Source organism: Balaenoptera ricei, chromosome 7 (genome assembly GCF_028023285.1).
Source record: "Balaenoptera ricei isolate mBalRic1 chromosome 7, mBalRic1.hap2, whole genome shotgun sequence".
NCBI classification, from domain to species: Eukaryota; Metazoa; Chordata; class Mammalia; order Artiodactyla; family Balaenopteridae; genus Balaenoptera; species Balaenoptera ricei.
The window spans coordinates 77,804,104-77,826,663 of NC_082645.1; the positions used below are offsets into that span (position 1 = coordinate 77,804,104).

The 22,560-nt window shown below is 31.7% G+C and overlaps 1 protein-coding gene across 3 annotated transcripts in view; it reads left to right on the forward strand.

Annotated features, from left to right (window-relative positions):
- GLS (glutaminase) overlaps window positions 1-22,560 on the forward strand; it is an 80,116-nt gene that overhangs the window by 33,227 nt on the left and 24,329 nt on the right. The window contains exons 8-15 of one of the 3 annotated variants that reach the window (XM_059928380.1): window positions 1,886-1,918; window positions 2,008-2,066; window positions 5,233-5,299; window positions 5,884-5,934; window positions 8,409-8,585; window positions 10,749-10,880; window positions 11,900-11,992; window positions 13,034-15,604. In XM_059928380.1, the coding sequence (XP_059784363.1) occupies window positions 1,886-1,918; window positions 2,008-2,066; window positions 5,233-5,299; window positions 5,884-5,934; window positions 8,409-8,585; window positions 10,749-10,880; window positions 11,900-11,992; window positions 13,034-13,180 (759 nt within the window). In that variant the 3' untranslated portion in view covers window positions 13,181-15,604. Of the gene's footprint in view, window positions 1-1,885; window positions 1,919-2,007; window positions 2,067-5,232; window positions 5,300-5,883; window positions 5,935-8,408; window positions 8,586-10,748; window positions 10,881-11,899; window positions 11,993-12,974; window positions 15,605-22,560 lie in introns of those variants that run through there. The other 2 variants (XM_059928381.1, XM_059928379.1) reach the window with 2 other exon arrangements.

The window sequence follows — 22,560 nt, forward strand, 5'->3', positions numbered from 1 at the left end:
CATTCAAATATTTTATTTTGCCTGTTTACGTAATCTGCCAGGACATTTCAAGTAGCTTACCCAAAATGTTATGATAGGCATTGATAAATACCAGTTGTTTCTTTAAAATAGCATAGAAGTAAAACCTAATTGTACTTTAATTTAGTATGCTGCAAAGTAGACCAAGAATGTGACCATAGTCAAGAGTTGAGACAGTTTTTGGTTTTTTAAAAATTAAACATGACAGCTAAACAAAGAAAATTTTTATTAGTTTTATAGGGTACAGTTTAGGTCAGAGAATGAAAGTTCAAATATAACTTGTTTATTTTACATTGATTAATTGTATAACCAGTAATTATCCATGTGACATCCCAATGCAAATGCTGACATCCTTTTCCAAAAGAGTTGTTTTTTGTGCTTTTTCAAAGGTTAAAAAGGTTTTTGTGGTTTAAATGTTGTTACATATTTTACAGCATTAGGATCTATGGAATATTTTGACAACTGCAACAGTTCAATGAAGTTGGTAATTTCTTCTTTTAATTATTTTTCATTGAACAGCTTTGGAGTTACATTTCTACATTTTGATTTCTGGTGTATTATAAAGAAAGAAAACTTAAAAATATGTCAAAGGACGCTTTAGAGAAAATACATAGATAGTGATTACTATATGGTTGTAGCTAAATTATTCTTAACTTGTTTAAACTTCGTTAATGCCTGATTTTGATGAAATAGTGTGGTGTTCTTTCCAGCTACTGATTGTATATGTGATTGCACATTCTTTCTCAAATAAGTTGATTTGTAAGGTTTCACAGATTATCAGCCACATCCTAATCCACTTGTAAAGTGGATAATGAACCTGGCTTTATTCAATTAAATAATACTCTGGTACAAGTCCCCCCCCCCCCCACCAAATAAAATTTTAAAGTGTATTGTTTTGGGTTTTTTGAGGGTACAGTTAAAAATTTTCGTTTTTACAATTTTAGTTGTCAAATTACTTCATTTTAAACTTGTTTTAAAAATTAGAGATGTATTGTTTCTTTTGGGTGCACATCACCAATTAATACGTTTGATTTCAGATCTACAACTTACTGCTTTGTAAACTTCGCCGAGGTAAAATGAAACCATTTGGCTACTTGAACTGATCTACATTACATAGGTTTTTCCTATTGACATTTGCAGTAGCTAACATGTCAGAAATAGAAGTGATGAAACAATACATCTTCCATACTCTGAATTGGCATAATGCTAAATACAAGTGTAGCTAATTTTTTTAGACTATGAAATATAATTTTTTTAGTTCAAGCATTGTTTTAACAAGTGAGATATTAAAGGTAGAGCTTTCTCTACATTAGTAAAATGTATCCAGAATGTTTACATATACTAGAATTTTAAAAGATAGCTTTGCAACATAACTCATTTTCTAACAGTAATACTGGTTTAAGTTTATTTTAGAAATATAAGTAGATTGTTCTTAATTGAAAACCATAATTTATATATACCTAATTCTTTGCTAAGGGTAAAACTTTATTTTAAGTTTTTTTAAAATGTGAAATTAAATAAATAACATACATTCTAACAGATTATGTGGTGTTATGAAGGATAAGGGGGTTTGAGGAGCTTATATTTAAACTTCTGTAACTTTGGGTTGGGAAAAGTTATACTTAAAATAAAGCATTCCCTTTGTAATTCAGATCCATTCTCAACATATGGGTGTTAATGTAAGAACATATAAAAAAAGCTTATGTAAATATTAAATTACCTTAGAAGTATTTCCTAGATTTAAAAGTACTAATGTGCAGTATATTAATTATAATGATAGCAGTTTGGAATTTTGATATTATATTCACTTAAAGCTTAACTGGGGTGGGGCCCTATATTAACATATTTATGTCTCATTTCTTTGCAGCAAGGAGTGAATAATGCTGAAAAATTTGACTATGTAAGTACAATATAGAATTCAGTTTTCATGCTACATTCTTTATATTTGTTTTTTGATTACTAAAAATACTTTCTAATTTTGGTTTATAGGTAATGCAGTTTTTGAATAAGATGGCTGGTAATGAATATGTTGGATTCAGTAATGCAACGTGAGTCTGATTTATGATTTAGGTTTTTATGATAGGTCAGATCTCTTGAAATTAATTTTAAAAATCTAGATTATAGAGTTTTATTTTAAATACTGTTTTGTTACTCCAGGTATGTATACTTCAGTGAATAAGTAATTAGGATTTGGTCATTAGAGAGAAATGTATGATTTCTAAATTACCTGAGGGAGGACACCTAAAATGCTTTAACTAGTTTTGATAAACTTCTTGTGGGAAATCATAGAATTAGAAGAGACCCTAAGTTTACCTTAAGTGACTGGCACTTTCTCAATTTTCTCTTTGCCTATAATACTGTCTTACCTCATAATCTCTCTGTGCCTGGCTAACTTGATTTTTACCCCGACTTTTTATTTTGAAATTTGCAAATCTACAGAAAAGTTGAAAGACAAAATATGAAAATCTGGATATTTTTCACTTATATTTTCTGATTAATATTTTGTCTCATTTGCTTTTTCTCAACCTGTCTCTCTCTCTTTAGATGGACAGTTTAAAATAAGTGTGTATCTCTACATACATATACATGTACATATGTGTAAATATACATATATGTTGGGGGTTTTTTTTCAGAACTGTTTGAAATTAAGTTGTAGACCTCATGCTACTTCACCCTTAAATTACTCAGCATGTGTATGCTAAGAATAAGGACATTCTCCTTTATAATCACAATGCCATCAACACATTTATTAAGAACATTAACATTAATTTTAAAATATCATGATATTAATATATAAATGTCCTCAACTGTCCTTTAAATGCCTTTTATGGCCTTTATTTTTTTCAGGAACAAATCAGTGTCATGCATAACTTTTGTTATGTCTTTTTTGTCTTTTTAAAATAGAACAGTCCCCGTACCCTAGACCCTTCTTAAAATTTTACTAACTGGCTTTTTTCGAAGAGTACCAACCATTTGTCTTATAGAACAGGAATTAACTTTTTCTGTGAAGGACCAGATAGTAAATATTTTGTACTTGGGGGCCATATGGTCTCTGTTGCAACTATTCAATTCCACTGTTTCAGTAGGAAAGCAAGCAATAAACACTGTGAGGCTGTGTTCCAAAAAACTTTATTTATAAAAGCATGGGCCACATCTGGCCCATGGGCTGTAGTAGACATTCCTCATTTTGAATAGGTCTGATTGTTTCCTTGTGATCAGATAAAGCTTAAGCAGTTTTGGCATGAAAACTAAACTAGGTGATGCTTTGTATTTCACGTTGTCTGCCTTACCAGCTTTTATTCATCAGCTTAAGGATCTTTTCCAGGAAGTTTTTTATGAATCTCATCTCACCTTCCTTCTGTGCTCTCATATTACCATATTTTATTGAACTTATTCTATGATTCTATGTCTCTTTTTGCCTCGTCATCACCATTAGACTCTGACTTCCTTAAGACCTGGATAGAGTATCTTCCAATTCATTTCTGTATTCCTGTTATCTAGTGGATAGTAAGTACTGAACACAGTGTTTGATGAACAGAACTATGTGGTAGGTGCTGTGATCATTGCTGAATTGTTAGTACTTTATCTATACTATATTGATTTTTTTTTTAAAGTATGACAAGTTGACAAGTTAATTTCCAAGAACTTTTCCATATCCAACATTTTTTTTCCGACCATAGAAATATTAAAATGTGCAGTTAGAAGGAGCTGTCCGCCCCTGATCAATAATAAGAAAAGTGTCACACACAGTTCCTCTTTTAGCAGCAGCCTTCTGAACTCTTTTTTTTTTTTTTTAATTTATTTATTTTTGGCTGTGTTGGGTCTTTGTTGCTGTGCGCGGGCTTTCTCTAGTTGCGGCGAGCGGGGGCTACTCTTTGTTCCAGTGTGCGGGCTTCTCACTGTGGTGGCTTCTCTTGTTGTGGAGCACGGGCTCTAGGCACGTGGCCTTCAGTAGTTGTGGCACATGGGCCCAGTAGTTGTGGCTCACGGGCCCTAGAGTACAGGCTCACTAGTTGTGGCATATGGGCTTAGTTGCTCTGCAGCATGTGGGATCTTCCTGGACCAGGGCTCGAACCCAAGTCCCCTGAATTGGTAGGCGGATTCTTAACCACTGTGCCACCAGGGAAGTCCCCCTTCTGAACTCTTATAGGTTGAGCTCTCAAATGTACCACAGATAAAATCTGTCTAAATCAAAACTCATTCTCTTCCTTACTAAACTGCTCGTTGCCCTAAGGATCCCAATGTCAGTTGATATTGCCATCCTTTCTGTAGACTACGTTAGGAATCTAGGCTTTGTACCAGACTTTACCCCGTTTCTCCTCTTTCCCATTAGGTCGGAAGACTTGTCCACTGCTCTCATGTTTGATCATACCTCTCCTTCCATTCCTATCATCACTACCTAAGTTAAGGCTTCCTATAGCTCTCATTACAGTAGTCTTCTAATAATATCATTCATCCTTTCTTTTTCCCTTTTCCCAAACTGATGTCAGAGTTATCCTTCTAAAATGTAGATCTGATAAGGTAACTTGTTTGATAGCCTTCAAGCTTTCATTTTGTAGGTAATCAGTAGCCATTACATTTTTTAGCATTTATCAGTCTTGATAATTTGGTCCTAGTCTCCTTTGTTGGTTTGGTATTTCTCCACTCTTCTCCATGAAACTGTTTTCCCAGATACATCAGAATATTTGCCATTCTTTAATGAAGTCCTGTCTTTTATAACTTTGTTCATGCTGTACAATATTTGCCACTTCCTAGGCTTCCCCCAGAAATTTATTAATCCAGCAAATGCTGTAAGGTCCATTTCATGTCTCTCTCTCTCAGTGAAATTTCCATAGATTCCCTCAGTTGGAATTGGCTATTTAGTGTACTTCTGGGGAGAGTCAGAAGAGTCTGTAATTAATAGTAAATTTTAACAGTTGAATATTTGATAATTTAAAAATTAGCTTCTTCACAAAATATGAAGACTAGAAGGGACCTAGTTCATTTCAGTCCTTTTACAGCTGAGAAAATTAAGGCAGAAAGAATTGTTACTTAAATGACTTGCCCAAGGCCACATAGCTAACCTGTTGACAGAACTGGGACTGGAACCCAGCAACCTTGACTCTTAGGTCAGTGTTCTTTATACTGCACTTTGCTATACAAATTAACCTACAGAACAATCATGCTTTTACAGAAAGTAAATAAATGGATCAAATGTTTTTTTTTTTCTTTTAGGTTTCAGTCTGAAAGAGAAAGTGGAGATCGAAATTTTGCAATAGGATATTACTTAAAAGAAAAAAAGGTTTTTAAATTCTGTTTCTATTTCAAATTATTTTATTTATTAAATAAAAAATTTTATTAAAATACATGAAGTGTATTAAAACTCAACAATAGCTCTTAAGCAGCTACCTATGACTAAGGTGCAGAGGTTTTTGCTAAACACTCTTGAGTTAATACTATCACAGTGTTAATATTCAAGCAATTTGTATTTGGTAGTATTCAAATATTTGACTAGTTATAGTATTGCAAATTTTGCTTAAGGATTGTCCCATTTTTCAAAAGCATAATGCTTGACTGTTGCTGGTTACACTTGATTTTTAAATTTTAAGTGGCTGGTCTAGTAACTTGGTTCATGAATTATGAATCAGTTTATCATTGCCAGTTAAACTAGTATCTAGAAATCTAGATAATTACGTGGTGTACTTTTGATTTATTGTTCTTCATTATTTCATGTTTGCACCCTTTTATAGGTTGTGTGCTATTTTGTTCTCAATTAGAATGAAACGTGTGTATATTTTAAATTTAATCTCCATGTATCTTTTACTTGTGTGCATTTTTTTTTTCCCCTGTATGCCTATATTTTTAATTGCCTTTCTATTTTTTCAGTGTTTTCCAGAAGGCACAGACATGGTTGGTATATTAGACTTCTATTTCCAGGTAATTTATTTTAACTATATGAATTATGTACATAAATGGGTGTGTCACATTTTGCAGAATATAGATGTCTGTGAAATCTTGGCTCTAGGCCGAGAGAAAATACATTTCCCATTGACTTTCGGAAAAATGTCCTTGTTAAAGGCAATCTCGTGTCTGTATCTCCTAAAAAGTGATGTCTCAGAATGTAACAGGGAAATGTTTTTTTCTATAAAAACATTATATTTAAGAAGTGTGAAAAATAATGTACAGCTTCAGCAATTGGCTTCTCTTTATTATAAACCAAGCTCTGTTTTCTTAGTTTTAAAATTTTGTTTGAAGGAGTTACTTGTTTCTTTATCAGAAGGTTCATATCAACATTCTAAAATGACATTTTCTCAGTTTGTTTAGTTCATTTCTACAATGTCACATAATGGATTTTCTAATAAGTCAGAGTAGCTTTCCATATTCATGGGGGAGGGGGCCATTTACACAGTCTTCTGTAGTATATAACTCAATTTAAGATAGCCTTCCTGGACATCCCTCTCTTTCCCCCATATTTTCAGTTCAATTCCTTCTTACAGATTTAATGCCATTGGTGCTTCTTATGAGTTTGTAATGTGAAGCTGCATAATAACAAATTAATTATTGTTAATTTCTGTTTTACCTTACATTGCCTGCCTTTACTTTTTAAGGTAACCTTTTAGTAATCGTAAAGAATATATAAGGAAAGTTGATAACGAGTAGATTTTGATGGAAGTCCAGGTCACAGTTTGTCACCTGCCCATTGTGAAGAACTATGAATTGGGAATCCAGACTATCAATAGAAAATCAGTCTAACCTGGCTACGTTTTAGCCATGTGACTTAGTTCCAATTACTGAACTCTGGTTTCATTATCTGTAGCATATGCTTTGACCTAACTTTCTGCATTACATTGGACAAGTACATGAGATGTATGTGAAATTCCTTTGAAACTATAAAATGTTATATGAAATACAGTGTCATATTTACTTTTTATCCAGTGTCCCTTATTTTTTCCCTAGCCTATATGGATTTCTTCCACATGTTAAAGTTTCTTTTCCTTTGGTACACGTATTTAACTTTGGCTATCATAGCTTAGGTGCTACTAATAATCTACTGTGAAATTTCTATACTTCAGGGCAAAAATCAAGAGACAGCTGTAGAAAACTTACTTGCTGTCTTGGAGAAGGGCTGCATCTAACTGAACATCTGTCAGGCTACCAGGAGAGTACTCTTAAATTGCGATTTGTCAAATTGGAAGTGTATCACCTTATGACAAACAATTTCCATTAATACTAATTATAAAGTAGGAATTGGTCATTGGAGTTTAAATCTTACTTCTTTTCGAAAACCTTTCGTAATTAAATCACCTGTACTATAAGTCTTTGCTATGTGGGTCCATATAATAAGTAGATTCTGTAGTTTTGAAGAAATAGAGAAGGGGTTTTAACATAAATAGGCAAAAGTGGAAGTCAGTCAAAAAGTGGCTCCCTAATCAGTTTTCAAATTCACTGCAGTTAGTTAGTTTCCTTATTGCTATTTCTAAACCCCTTTGTGCCTCTTAAAGATCTTGATATGAGAAAGGAAAATTATAAGTTGAGAACTGTCATGTCTTTTTCTTCCTACTTCCTACCTTCTCCTTCTCTTCCACTTTCCTCTCAGTTTTGGTTGCTGTTAGTGAAAAGTAAAATAGAGCATTTATTTATTGTTTTAGTTTTATGGGTAAATTTGGGTTTGGTGTGGTAAACTATTTCCATTATTTTGATTATATTGAAATGCAAAAATTTCACCCTACAGTGTACCTGGACTTTGCTTTTTTCATTCATTATAGTATATCTAGCACCCATAGTCAATATCAAATAACTATTTGAATGTTAATAAATGGTTTAAAATGTAACATTTTGGTTTTAGGCACACAGAGCATGCAGGCTAGAACTGTCTTAGCTTTTTTTCCTTTAGTCCTTTGCATGTTGCCGTATGGGGATGCTGAGCTTTGTTACAGGCAAGATGTCAGTAATTTTTTTCTTAAAGTAGCAGTTTCTCATGTAGATGCTAACTATCATAATACTGATGTATGTTGCTTTGTTTTAAAAATAGATCACGGCTCTTTTTTCCCTGTTGAGTTAAAAATAATTATGTTTGTGTATCCTACAGAAAGCATTAATATTTAAGCAAGTTTGAATATCACATGAATATCACATGAGGCAATTACAAATCTTAGTGCTTAGGAGCTGGCTTTGCCTATCTTAGGTCTGCCATTAAAAGACTGAATAACTGGGCAAATTAGGATAAACCTTAAAGGGGCTAGAACATTGTTCACATTTAAGTCTTTCTACGTCATCAAGTTATCCCTTTGGAAGAAATATTTCAGATCTGTATGAAATACCAGATGACACAGATTATCTTAGAGGTCAACTGTACTACTAAAAATAATGTGAGCCTAAATTTTCAGAATTTAGTTTTTTCTTCCTTTTAGCTATGCTCCATTGAAGTAACTTGTGAATCAGCTAGTGTGATGGCGGCAACACTGGCTAATGGTGGCTTCTGCCCAATTACTGGTGAAAGAGTACTGAGTCCTGAAGCAGTTCGAAATACTCTCAGTTTGATGCATTCCTGTGGCATGTATGATTTCTCGGGGCAGTTTGCTTTCCATGTAAGTAATTGTTTAATCTTAATTTCTCTGGCAGGAAACTAGTCTGGACTAGTTCTTTTAAAAATACAGTTTGAACTTTGCTTCTAGAGCTGTACATTAATTTTTGAGAGAGAGGCTTGTTTTCAAGGTTAATTTGTTACAGAATTGGTAAGAAATAGAGTTAAGCAGTCTACGACATGTTCTTAAGAACTTGAAGTTTAATTTATAGAACCTTATCACTTTTATTTTTAAGGCATTTCACTGTACAGGCTTAGTACAGACTTTACTTTTAGTTGCTAATGTTTAATATTATGGTGATTACATACCTCAGGAATTCTTTAAGTTCAGAAGGAGTGCATAACTGTGATGTTTAACATCTTTGGTTACAGCCATAGGTGTTTTAAAGGACTTAAAGTATATTAAAGTTAAAACTTAACAAAAATATACTCCTTTAAGCTCTGTTGTGCATTTGCCACTTGTGAAATGTTATAGACTTTTCTTGTTTCATTCTATGTCTAGTCATAATGCCCTAAAAATTTATTTTGAAAATTTTAAAAATAGAAAAATAGATGCATTTAAAGTTAGAGAAAGACAAATATCATATGATATCACTTATGTGTGGAATCTAAAAGAAAAATGATACAAATGAATTATATACAGAACAGAAATAGATCCACAGACATAGAAAACAAACTTATGGTTACCAAAGGGGAAGGGGGTGAGGCATAAATTAGGAGTTTGGGATTAACATATACACACTACTATATTTAAAATAGATAACAGGACCTACTGTATAGCACAGGGAACTCTACTCAATATTTTGTAATAACATATAAGGGAAAAGAATTAAAAAAAAAAAAATATATATATATAACTGAATCACTTTGCTGTATACCTGAAACTGACACAACATTGTAAATTAACTATACTTCAATAAAAATAAATAAATAAATAGTTTCCCGTCACTCAACTTCAGTAATTATCAATACATGACCAATCTTGTTTCATCTATATTACACCTACTTCCCCCACCCTTTTCATAGTTCAGTATGTAATTCTAAATGACAAGGGCTCTAAAAAATACACAGCACCATTTTTATGTATAAAAATCTGAAAAGAATTTTAATCTTTAATATCAAAATATTTAGTCAATAATGGAAAAGAATATGAAAAAGAATATATGTATAATTGAATCACTTTGCTGTACAGCAGAAAGTAACACAATGTTGTAAATCAACTGTACTTCAATAAAATAAATTTTAAAAAATATTTAGTCAATATTCAGATTATCTGGATGATCTTAATTATTATTTTACAATTTATTTCACTTGGGTTACAAATAAGGGCCATACATTGTGGTTGGTTGTGCCTCTATTATTATTTTTTAAATCTTTAGTCTCCCCCTTATCTTTTTTCTTGTTATTTTTGGTTGAAAAAACTAGGTCATTTTTTCCTGTACAGTTTCTTAGAGTTTTGATTTTGCTTATTACATCCCTTCCTTTGTCCCTGGTATTCCCTGTAAATTGGTAGGTCCCATTCAGGTGATTATTTTGTTTTGTTACTTTTGTGCAAGATTACTTCTAGCAAGAGGTCTGAATGGTTAGTAAGCCATTAATGAACACTGCCCTGATGACATTAATTTTGTCTTTTATCATAATTGTTGTCAAATTTTACATAATGTAAGCTTAAATGTTTTGAAGAGCATTAATTTGAATTAGTACCATCTTACCTCTATTCTTTAGAATTTCTCTGCCAGTATACCATAGAGAATCTTCTAAGAAGAGATAATTTCTCATTGTTTTAGTCATAAAATATTTTTTGAAAATCACTTCATACTTTAAAGCAATACATGTTTATTATAAAACAATAAGAAAATATAGTCAAAAAGAATAAAATAAGAATATGCGTAGCCCCACAACTTAGATGTAATCTACTTTAATTCCTTAGAGTATATCTTTCAAATTTATTCCTATATTTAAATATATCCCAACTGTTTTATAACTCTTTTCATTTACTATATTATAAACATGTTGATAAATACATATCTACAACATTTTTAATGTTGGAATTCTATATGGATATATATACCATAATATTTTAACCAGTTCCCTTATTGCTGGACATGACTTTTCTTATTTTAAAATGTTAACATGAATGTCCATTTTTTTTTCAAATTATTTTCAGGTTGGTCTTCCTGCAAAATCTGGAGTTGCTGGGGGCATTCTTTTAGTTGTCCCCAATGTCATGGGCATGATGTGCTGGTCTCCTCCCCTGGACAAGATGGGCAACAGTGTTAAGGGAATTCACTTCTGTCACGTAAGCATATTTTCTTAATGAAAATAATGATCATATAAGTTGAGCCATCTGATGATTCTACTTTTTTTGCTCATTTTCAGAGCTTATTGATCGTTGGCACTCTCACTGCCAGTCTGTCAGTTACTCGGTAGCCATGGACATGTTCATAAAGGAGCTTTAAATTGCCTCTACCACACAGCTCCCATATAATCATCCTCACTAATTACAAATTACATTTGTTTGATGCTCATATTTTAATTTTCATGGTTATAATTAGTTTTCAGTTTCCAAAGCTCAGCAAAAGATATTAAACTTGGAGAAGTCATTTAAATCCCAACATAAATGAAAGATTATTATAGTTTACACTGTCATCTTTAATTTGCATGGTTGAATATCTTTATCCGTAAACTACCTTTAAAAGTCTTTTTTTTTTTTTTTTGAGGACATAAGTACTGCAATTTAAAATTATTACTACTCTTAACTAGTTCAGTATTTTATGTTGTTACCCAAGTCTTGCTAATATTTTATCTTCTGGTTTTATTTACATTTACTACTTCCTATAGTCTGCACTAAGTATAAGTTTTTCTGCAGACTTTCTCAATTAAAATTCCAATTTATTTTTCAGTTTTACATATTTTACAAAAACTAGAGAGTGACATTGGATTCCTTACAGATTAAAATAGATTATAACCATAATATTTCTTTATATTTTTGTGCAGCTTTATAGTTATTTGATAGAAAAATTATTTCATGTGTCCTATTATTATAATGCCCATTTTACAGGAGACGGCAGTTAAACAATTTGAGTGGCTGAGCCCTAGGGTCAGGCTAGTAAGCAGTGTTTTCAAAATCTGTAATCCACATCTTCTTATTCTGATTTCAGTTCTCTTCTTGACGCATCATGCTGCTTTATTAACATGCAATGGTCCTTTCCATGAGATAGTAGTTAAGTTGGACAGTATTAGTGTAATTTATTAAAATATGAAAAAACAATAGCCAATGACTAGCCAGTTTCTTATACCTGTTTTGTTTAATTACAGGATCTTGTTTCTCTGTGTAATTTCCATAACTATGATAATTTGAGACACTTTGCAAAAAAACTTGATCCTCGAAGAGAAGGTGGTGATCAAAGGGTAAGCAAAATTCTTAGATTATTATGTAATTTTTTTTGAGAGAGAAAATGAACTTCACCAGTTTAAGTAAAACTTAGTTTAGTTTGTTAGTGGCCTCATATCTTTACTAATAACAAATGAGTGTAAAAAAATTGTTGACATTATCATCCTGGACCAATAGTACATAGATATTAAATATTACTGTTTTATTTAAATTGGAACTGGTTAGCCTAGGAGCAGGGGTTGGGTTTCTCCCTTCCCCCATTTTTCTGCTATTTTAAGCAATATTTTAAAAAATTGATTCTGTTAAAAGAAGACAAATTGGAAAGTGCTACATGTTGTAAAGAGAAAGTCTGTTTTTACTCTTAATATTTGTCAGTTATAGTCTTAAATTGAAGTTTATTTTGATGTGGATGGATATGTAAATGGGAAAGGATTATAGTATTAGTGAGAGACCTAACAAAGCTTCATAGTAAGTTTTATAGGTCACCATAGATCAAGTATTTTTCTGTAGAAATGCAATATTTAATGCAATATTCCTGACACTGTTATTTTAAGGTAATATTTGTTTATTATCAGTGTGTTTGGCTTCATATTTTTGCACATATATACTCCTTTTAAAGGAGTCAGGGCTCACACTCCAGGAACAAGATTTTTTTTTGTCTTTGTTGTTGTTCACTGCACTAAAGGACTTGTTTTGAATTTAAATTTCTTTGCATCCCAAATGGAAAATGTTTAGAGTAAAATTACCTAACTAGACTTGAAGCTAATATGTATGAAGCACTTATAAGTAGAAAAAAATTTTAACACATACTAAGTAAATTTTCCTATCGTTAGTTCCAATCAAAGTAACTTCTAATAATATATGAGAATTATGCAGAGCCGACAGAATAGAAACTTCCATGGGCATCAACATGAGTAACATGGAGCAAAACATCAGATGGTGGTGGGTGAAAATGTTAACAGATTTTAATAACACTCATTGAAAAATACCGTTTTATAGCTTGGACCTTTCTTCACTCAAGTGCACTAATAAATTATGTATGTTGCTTGAACAACTAGCATTCCTTTGGACCATTGGACTATGAAAGTCTCCAACAAGAACTTGCTTTAAAAGAGACAGTATGGAAAAAAGTGTCACCTGAGTCAAATGAGGACATCTCTACAACTGTAGTATATAGAATGGAAAGTCTGGGAGAGAAAAGCTAAAGAAATGGGTTCTAGTTTCAGAATGTTCTTCATTTAACCTTTCAAACATCTTTAGTTTTCTGGCATACTATATTTATTTGAGTTTTTTGTGTTCTCAACCTTGGGTGCTGGAGCCATAAAGCTTTTTTTTCTTTTAATCTTTGTGTAAAGTTAATAGATTAAAAAGTGGATTTGTCAGTCTTTTAAAAAGTATTTATAAGTAAATAAAGCAAATTTGCTTTATTTTTAAAAAATGAAAGGAAAAATTTCTTAAAAATTTTTCTTGGTGTAATTAAAATTGTAAACTATATATGCAGTCAGATAATCCCATTTTAAAATAGTAACAGAAATTTGTAATTTCTTGGTTCTGAAACCCACACACTGAACTCATAAATTTCATCCATTTTGTTTTTTCTTTTCCAGTTTTAAAGCTGACATGATGTCTCTAGTAGCAATAGAAAGTATTTCTGTGCTAAATACAAAAATAAAAAGACTTAATAATAAATTCCAAATTATTTAATATAGCGGTAGATTATAAAATTAGCTGAAGATATTATGATATTTTTAGTAATAGATTGGCTTTAACTTTTTTTTTTTGGCTTTAAAGTTTTAAAAATTTATTTAAAATTTTATCAAACACTTTAAAATATCTTTGCTTTTTCACTTTGCAACTCCTTTGTTCTGTCAGAATTGTCATGTACAGGAGTGTCTTATGTTATTAAAGCATTCCAGCCAAAGAATTTCAGATGTAATATGACATGTTTCATTGTTAAAAAGCTATAATGGTTACTCAGAAGGAGCAACAGGGAGTGTCTTCAAGTGAAATGTTTACCTGAACAATTTTATTTTCGTAATATCCACGTAACTTTTTCCATGTTATATTTAAGTATGAATGGTGAATCTTGGTTTTTAGCTTTTAATAATTTCACAAATGCTAATGAATCTTTTATGATAAATTATAATAACATCTCATAAAGTTTGTTTTATTTGAATTCTTTTAGAGTATTTAGGAAATGAATTCAGTCTGAAGGTAGTTAGTATGCTACTAAAATGCCTGTTAGATCTGAATCCTTTTGTTCGGTTATATAAATGCAATATTGAGAATCAAAACTTGTTTTTAAGAAAAGGACTATAGGTTCTACACAACCTAATTTCAAATAATTCACAATGTTTAAAGTCAGTCTTGGCAAAGTGATTGTAAAACTGTGTAGGACCTATTCACACTTCTTCCTTCCTCTATATACCTCTCTGGTTCTCCCCGCAGTTCCCCCACAGCTTCAAGATTTTGGAGGGCAGGGGTGAGGTCAGAAGGAGAAGTTGATAGGTTCTTAGTATCATGACATACATGTGGTAGGGTAAAGTCTATAAAAGTAATTGTAGTGTAGCAAAAAGTTTTTTCCTGGATGATTTAGATGCTAGTGCAAATACAGATATAGAAAGTCTTGATTATATGAGTTTGGGAACTATGATATTAGGAAAAGAAGTTCCTTTCCAAACTTGGTCAAAAGTCTTTTGGCCTAACTGAAGTATTAAACATATATTTAAATAATTACACGTATGGTTTTAGAGGATATTACCAAGGATTTTATGGCTAATTCAATGTTCCTCTGATGTACAGATGCATATCCTAACTGGATGCTTCTGGTTTGGCCATTTACATGAGAACGGTGTGTCTGAAGGCCTTACCTCTGCTATACCTTTGAACAGTGTCATTCAAATTAGTTTCACAGAGCTATTGTGCTTTGGGGAACTGAATGTCTTAATTTATAGTTTGCAAAACAGGCTTTATTTTTTTCTGCCCCTGTGCTCTAATTGTTACATTTTACTATTTCATTTGGAGGTAGGTTTTACTTTATAAAATGGAAACTTAATGTTTCATATTGTGTCCATATTTGTATAGATTTCAAAATTATGTTAATTTGTGCCACTTATTATGTTGGTAAGGCTTAAATACACACTTACCAATGGAGTAGGGTTACCTAAGTTACTTCGTTTATAGAATCTTGTTAAGGATGAGCATCCAGAAATTTTTGTAGGAAGGTATAAATGGAAGAAGAGGGAAGATATTGTGAATAGGCCCCCAAACTTTATTTTAAAAAAAAAAAAAAAAAAGGAAAACCTTTGCTGGATTTAAAGACATTATTTTGATTCTTTCAGTATTTTAAATATCTTTTCAAATAAAGTTCGTGAAAAGTACCCAGTATTGTTGGATTTAATGTTTTATGCCATTACTGATTCTTGATATTCAAGCATTTTGAAGTTAGCATATTTGTTTTTCTTTTTTTTCCATCATTAACATTTCATTTGAAATGCATATCCTTTCTGAAATACTTTATTTTTAGCATAAATGTTGTGCATTTTATCTTAGTGTTTGGATTAAACCATTTGTGTTATTTAGCTTTCTTTTATTTGCTTTGTATATTAATGTACCTTTTATTTTCCAGTATGCCTACTTTTTGTATTGTACAATAAATTTATTTTAAGCTGATTTTATTGTTTTTTTTTAATGAAAGCAACTTCAGCATTTTAAGTACAATAGTTGGAATTTTAACTTAAAAAGTCATCCTTTATGAAGATATTATTAAAATGCTTTATATTTTTAGTTAATTCTGAGGCTGCTGTGAAGAGGAAGTATAGAAATACTCAAGGACTTCATTTGATACTTTTTTTTCTTTTTTTTAATAAAGATCTTTCCAACATGCAACAGCTATCAGTTTTTGTTTTTTGTTTTTTTTAATTAATTAATTTATTTATTTATTTTTGGCTATGTTGGGTCTTCGTTTCTGTGCGAGGGCTCTCTCCAGTTGCGGCAAGCGGGGGCCACTCTTCATCGCGGTGCGCGGGCCTCTCACCATCGCGCCTCTCTTGTTGCGGAGCACAGGCTCCAGACGCGCAGGCTCAGCAGTTGTGGCTCACGGGCCTAGTTGTTCCGCGGCATGTGGGATCTTCCCAGACCAGGGCTCGAACCCGTGTCCCCTGCATTAGCAGGCAGACAGACTCTCAACCACTGCGCCACCAGGGAAGCCCGATACTTTTTTTTTTAAGGCAGTATAGTGTTGATGGGTTTTTTTTTTTTTTTGCGGGGAGGATGTTTTTCTATTGGTTGTACTAGAAGTATTTGAATAAAGACTTTTCTCCCAATTTTTTTGTTGTTTTTCCCTTTGACAACTTAAAAAAAAAAAACCCAAAAACCCACTACCCCATTTGCAGGTTCTTTCTGCTTTCTGAGGAAGAATATCCGTGATTCACTATGTAATTGTTGTTTTACCTGTTGTCCAGAGTAGGAATAACATGTTGCTAAAATCAAATGAAGAGTATTATTGCTTTAGAATAGAACTGTCAGTCCCAGTAGAATGTATATTGAGTAGAATAACTGTAATATTGAAATTCACCCTAACTACTTTTTAAGGAATTTAACTTTCAGAAGGAACTTAGTATATTTCCACAGCATGATCCAAATTATAATGAGGTTACATGCATTGTAGGTCAAATACAGTACTTTAAATTCTTGTTTGATGAAATCTTCCATTCATATCCAGAGAAGACATCCCAAATATATTGTAGAAGTTTTTAAAACTGTTTGAAGGGGAAATACTGTTGTTTACAGGAATTTGTATTTATCTGTGGGAATTTTTCATAAAGTTCTTCTGGGATTAGTAAATAGGCAGTTCCACTGTCATGGTATATTCAATATGTAAGTTTGTGATCACTTGCTATTAAAGATACATTTGGGGTTGTTTTTGTTGTTGATGTTTTTAATCCATTTGAAACAGAGAGGTAACTCAGCTTGATCTGACAGTGTAGTTTCATAGGCATGTACATATGTGGAAAGAACCACTGATATAGACTGATATTGTCAGTCTGTATCCTGATAATTTATATACAATGTATGTGTTTGTGTGTATATCTAATAGATGTCTATCTATCTTTATATTTATCTATGTCCATTATCCATAGCCTAAAAATCAGCAACAATTATTTTTTCATAGTATGTCACGTATAAATGGTTCATCGATCTATTCCAGGTTTTGTCGTAAGAGAACTTGGAACATTTTTGCTGCCCCAGAATTTATAAAATATAACATATTTTACTTATTCAGTTTACCTTTAAAGATTTGTGGTTTCTGTTTTGCTCCCATTCACTACTAGCACTGTCAGAGTAGAATAATGATACTGGAGAACTCCACAAAAGAGAAAGCAAGAACATCAGATTTCATGTGGAAGCTGACTTTAAAGTAGTGTCCAAAATTATTATATTGAAGGATTGTATTCAACTTAAAATAATGTACTTCTTAGTTTGAAGAGTTTACTTTATGGAATAGTTTTATTCTAAAAATAGTGCACAATTTTTAGTTTTAAGAGTCTTTGCTATTCATTTGTAAAAATTTGTTTTTTCTCCATGATGGTCTTGAAAATGCTAGAATGCTTTTTTTTTTTTTTTAAAGTAACATGCTTTCTGTTCAGTTCCTTCTTTACCATTTTATATTAAATATAATATTTAATTAAAACCAGATGTTGGAGATGGGGCTTGTTATGATTCATCATGGCCCATCCCTCAGATTTTTACGTACATTTATTCAGGTTACTTTAGTCCATTCACTGTCATGGAGTAGTTCAAGGCCAAAATTATACATGAACATACATTAAAAGTATATCAAGTTCAACCACTTTTATTTCAGATTGTAACACAGTTAAAACATTTGTTTTCTACACTGTTTAGAAATGGAAGGAATTTAACTGGACTAGGAGAGATTCTTTTTTTCCTCTTCTCCCTCTTTCTGATCCAGTAGTAGTTTATTAATGTGAATACCATACAATGCACATTGAAGAAATTTAGAAATTACACTGTCTTAGTCTGGACTTTTTGCTTTTAAAACTACTATAAGGTCATCTAGGGCAAAAATCTATCCAATATAAAACAGAGCTGGCAAAACTTGACTTTTTTTAGAGTCCTTAACTACTTAAATAGTAATAGAAAAGGTACTTTTTAAAAAAAAAAAATTGTTAAATAGACTGATCATAAATATTTAATGAACTGATTTTATTGTGGTTTTAAAACATTCCTTTCTAAGTTTATATTGTGAGCATACGAAAGGAAGGAAATTTATTTTAAGGTTGACTTAGTTAACCTTACCTGTTTTGTAGATTGTAGATCTGTTAGTAATTTTAATAAGTTGTAGCTATAGAGATTTTTAAGATATGTAAAATGTGTAAAACCAGCACTGATCAGAACTTTTATAATGGCTTCCTGATCCATTGGCCTTTAATTAAAATGAATAGGCTACTAATTAGCACTTATCACATTGTTTTTCTGGTGGTGTCCGTGGTATTTTTGGCATAAATTACAAAGCACTTCTTATCGGGAACTGTTATGTTTTGGTTAAATAAAAAAGTGAACAAGTGATGATCCTTGATTCCAAGTGCTTTGATGAACTCTGTAAGCAGTCCAGTATGGAGGCTCATAGAAAAGAGTAATGAAATGACAAATTCTGGCCGTTGATCTCATAACACTGTTGTTATTATTATTAGACTTCTAACTCTAAATTTCATCTACTAATTCGAAAATATTTTAGTTAAAATCTCAGTGGTAGAGAACAATTTGGTATACTTTAAGCCAAATTTTAATATCTGAGGACCTGATTTTTCTGGATATAGTATTATAAAAAATAATGATTTTTATTTCATCAAGTATTTACCTTGCTGAAATGTTTTCAGTCCTAATGTATCAGATGATTAAAATTATCTATTTGGAGGGCTTAGCTTTTAAAAGGAAAAATTCTTACCTGAGACAGTTTTAAATGTCTGTTTCATATTATATTTCTGGTGATTTTTGATTATATAATGAAAATCTCTTTGGCCTAGCAATTCCACTTGGAACCCTTAGTTATAATTTTAATTCATATCCTGTAAACAGTTGAAGAATTTGTTTTATTTTTAAAACATAGTTCATGCTTTCTAGATCTTTGATGTTCTTTCATTTACCGTAATCTTGTAATTTATTAGAATCACATGGTTGAGCTGGAAAGTAATCTTAAAGATTATCTGGTGCAAACTCCCATTCCTCCCAACCCTCTTTTCCAGGTAGCACCTTGCTTTCTCAATTAACGTATTTACTTTTATTTTCTCTGTTTTGATGGGGTTAGTTTATTTTATGTTTTTTGGGACAGTTATTTGTTGGTTGTTTATTTTTATTGAGAAGCATAATTAGCAGTACTGGTTAATATGACTGTAAGTTATTTGGCAAACTGATTGTCCTATCAGTGTTTATTAAAACTACTTAATTGTATTTTTCTAGTATATAGTTATATGCCAAGTTTATAAAGACTAGTAAAGTTAGAAGTGAATGTCACAATTGTACAGTAGTTCTAAAAATAAAACATTACCCCAGAACCTTTGAAAGAAAGTAAAGAGTAGCAGAAATGTGACTCTAAAAATAGGTGTTGCACCACTGGCTTTTTAAATTAAATTCCTTTGGGATTAGGCTAAATATATAAGTAAAAAGATTTTAAGTAACCAAAGGTTATTGGCGTTCTAAACCAATGTTTTCTGGAAAAAAAAAAAATTTTTTTTTTTTTTCTTTTCAGGTTAGCTTTTCCCAGCACATTGTTTTTATTTTAGATGTTTGGATCTTTGAATGGCTTCAGAATAAGGCTCTGTATTTGTCTATTACTCTGTTGTGTGTCTTGTCCTTAGCATCCATCTTTTTCGTAGTTCTGGGATTTTTATTTTTTATTCATAAAGTAAATATATTGCTGTTCTTGAAATGCATTAATTTTTAAGAGACTTAGTTGACTTAAATGTTAAAACTTAAGTATTATTACTCTTTAAAAAAAGTACAAGTTTCTTCTCAAAATTTAAACTTGCCTAGGAAGCTCTTCTCCCCCCAAGTTTGTATAGGTGAGAACCTGAACTTTTAAATGACTGGCTCTTGTTCAAATAAGCTCTGCTTGCTTTCACCTTATATCTATTAAAATTAGAATGATGCTGAAATATTAGCATCAGTTATGCAAATATAACTGTTCATGTTTGGGCCATTCCATTGTAAGATCCAAATTAAAATCATGATCTTCAGCCTCTTGTTAAACTTTTCCTTAGCTTAGAATTTTTAGTTTTCATTATTTTGTGTATGCCTTTCACGAATCATCCCTAAGGATCATTACAATTAGTCCTTTGAGGGGATAACATAAAACTTAAGTCTTGTTTCCATTTAAAAGAGATTAATGATGTGATATAAATTATTTATTGAACTCAATCCAAGGTCTATTTTTTGTTCTTTCTCATAGTCCCTCAAAATTAAAGATCCTAATTGAAAAACTCAAAATCTGTTAATCTTGAGTATACTTTCTTTTTCATCCTTTCCTATCATAATTAATTATTGGCTGAAAATGAGGTAACTTTAAAAATTATATCAAAGTTGCTCATAAAATGGGTTTTCATTTTCAAATCTTCATAGTGCTGATATGTTCATTTCCAAATCTTTTAATGTTGTTGACATTTGCCACTCTACTTTTATTTAAAAAAATTTTTTTTAATCCATAAGTGTTAAAGTGTAAACTTTTTTTCAATACGATATAGCTTATTGTTGGTAATTTATTTTACAATCAACTTTGAATACATGCATCTGTGGGTCCAGGTCTATGCACAAGATTTATAACTTAAATAAAGAAATGAACTAAATAATATTGTTTCTACTTTGAATTGAAATGAATAAATGTTATATTTTCTGCAAAATGGAACTTCATTGACAACACATCCTTTAAAGTTGCAGGACAAGTGATTTTGTTAAAATTCTTGTGGTGACTAATACTATTAATCCTCTTTAATCATACCAATAAAATATTTCTGCCTTAATGTTTCCTCTTTTTACCCGAAAGAGAAACTTTAGAGAATGGTTTTCGGGAGGAGGGAAGTGGAGCTTAACTTTCTATTACCTGTTTGTGAAGTGTTTCAACTAAAATATGCTGTTAAAACAGTCATTGTATGACATTTTTTCTTTTTCACCTAAAGGAGAAACAAAGGAGAAAAAACTAATTGCTGTGTTTTTAGCCAAGTAATAAAAACTGGAGAAGCTTTAATTTTTATTTTGTCTCTGTTGTGCAATTTTATTTTACATCCACCATATATGTCTGCCACAGAACCATCACTGTTGTTTATTTGGTATCCCTTACATGTTGGGCTTTGTCATGTAATGATCTACTTAGTGGCATGTTATTAGTACACTTACCTTGTACATATGGGGCTTTTGGATAGAGAGCTGCTGCTGTTTGCATATTGTGTTTCACAGTTTTTGCTTTTTGCGAAAGTTCTTATTCATTGCCGTGGCGAGATTTAGAATTTTGCGTTAGTTAAGAATTTGGGATCTTCTGCAGAAGTTTTTAATAGATTGAAACTTTTGGTGTACCTAGTACTTTTTGGACTTACATAGCATCAATGAGTGCTGGCAGTTGGGCATAGGATCTGAGTGGGTAGCCTGATGTGATGTACTGTGGGCATGAATTTCTGAGTTTTGTTTTGTCTTTCTTTTCATTTTTCTATTTACACACACACACACACACACACACACACACACACACAGTGTTCAGGCAGTATGTTAGGTGTTGGAGATGCTACTCTAAGAGGCAAGGTTCCTCCCCCTGTGATGGTTACAATCTGTAGAAACAGGGAGGCTGCCTCAATTCTCTAACTCTAGGATTGATGGGGCTGAGTTTTCTGTGCCATATACCAGCAAGCACATTAAATAACACTGGCATCTAAACATCCTTGGGACTCCTAGATAAAATTTCAATTTCATCAATTGTATGTTTGGCTCACTTAATTCCACTCAGCTAGAGGTTCAGAAATATGCCATTCTTTAGTATTATATTGGCACAAATTTGTTACCCTGTGCCAACTCAATACGGTAAATCAGTGAGTTACTTTTTTTCATTTCTTATCTAGAAAACTATAGAATATAAAGCTTGAAAAAAATGCCAGGTGTTTGATAACTGACTAAGCAATCCCTGGAAGGTTGAAGGGATAAAATGAAGGGTGGTAACCAAAAAGTCTTTAAATATGTACCAAGAGAAAAAATAATAGCCAACATTTTTATGTCACTGTCAGCTTTTCTTCAGTAAGTAACAATAATAGACACTGACTTGTCTGTAAATGTACATAATGCCAAATGAGTTTGACCTAAAGTTGTAAGGCTCAAGTCTAACATTGATAGATAAAGGAAATTTTGTACAGTGACTCAATCTACCACTGATTTTTCACTATAATTCTTAAAATCTCAAAGAAATATTTCCAATTTGGTAAGTTAATAAAATTCACCCTTCAAATCCTGACATTTATTTAAAGTACAATTATCTGTTCACCCACTCCTACCAAATAGATGACTAAATATAAGCCTAAGAGTCTATAAA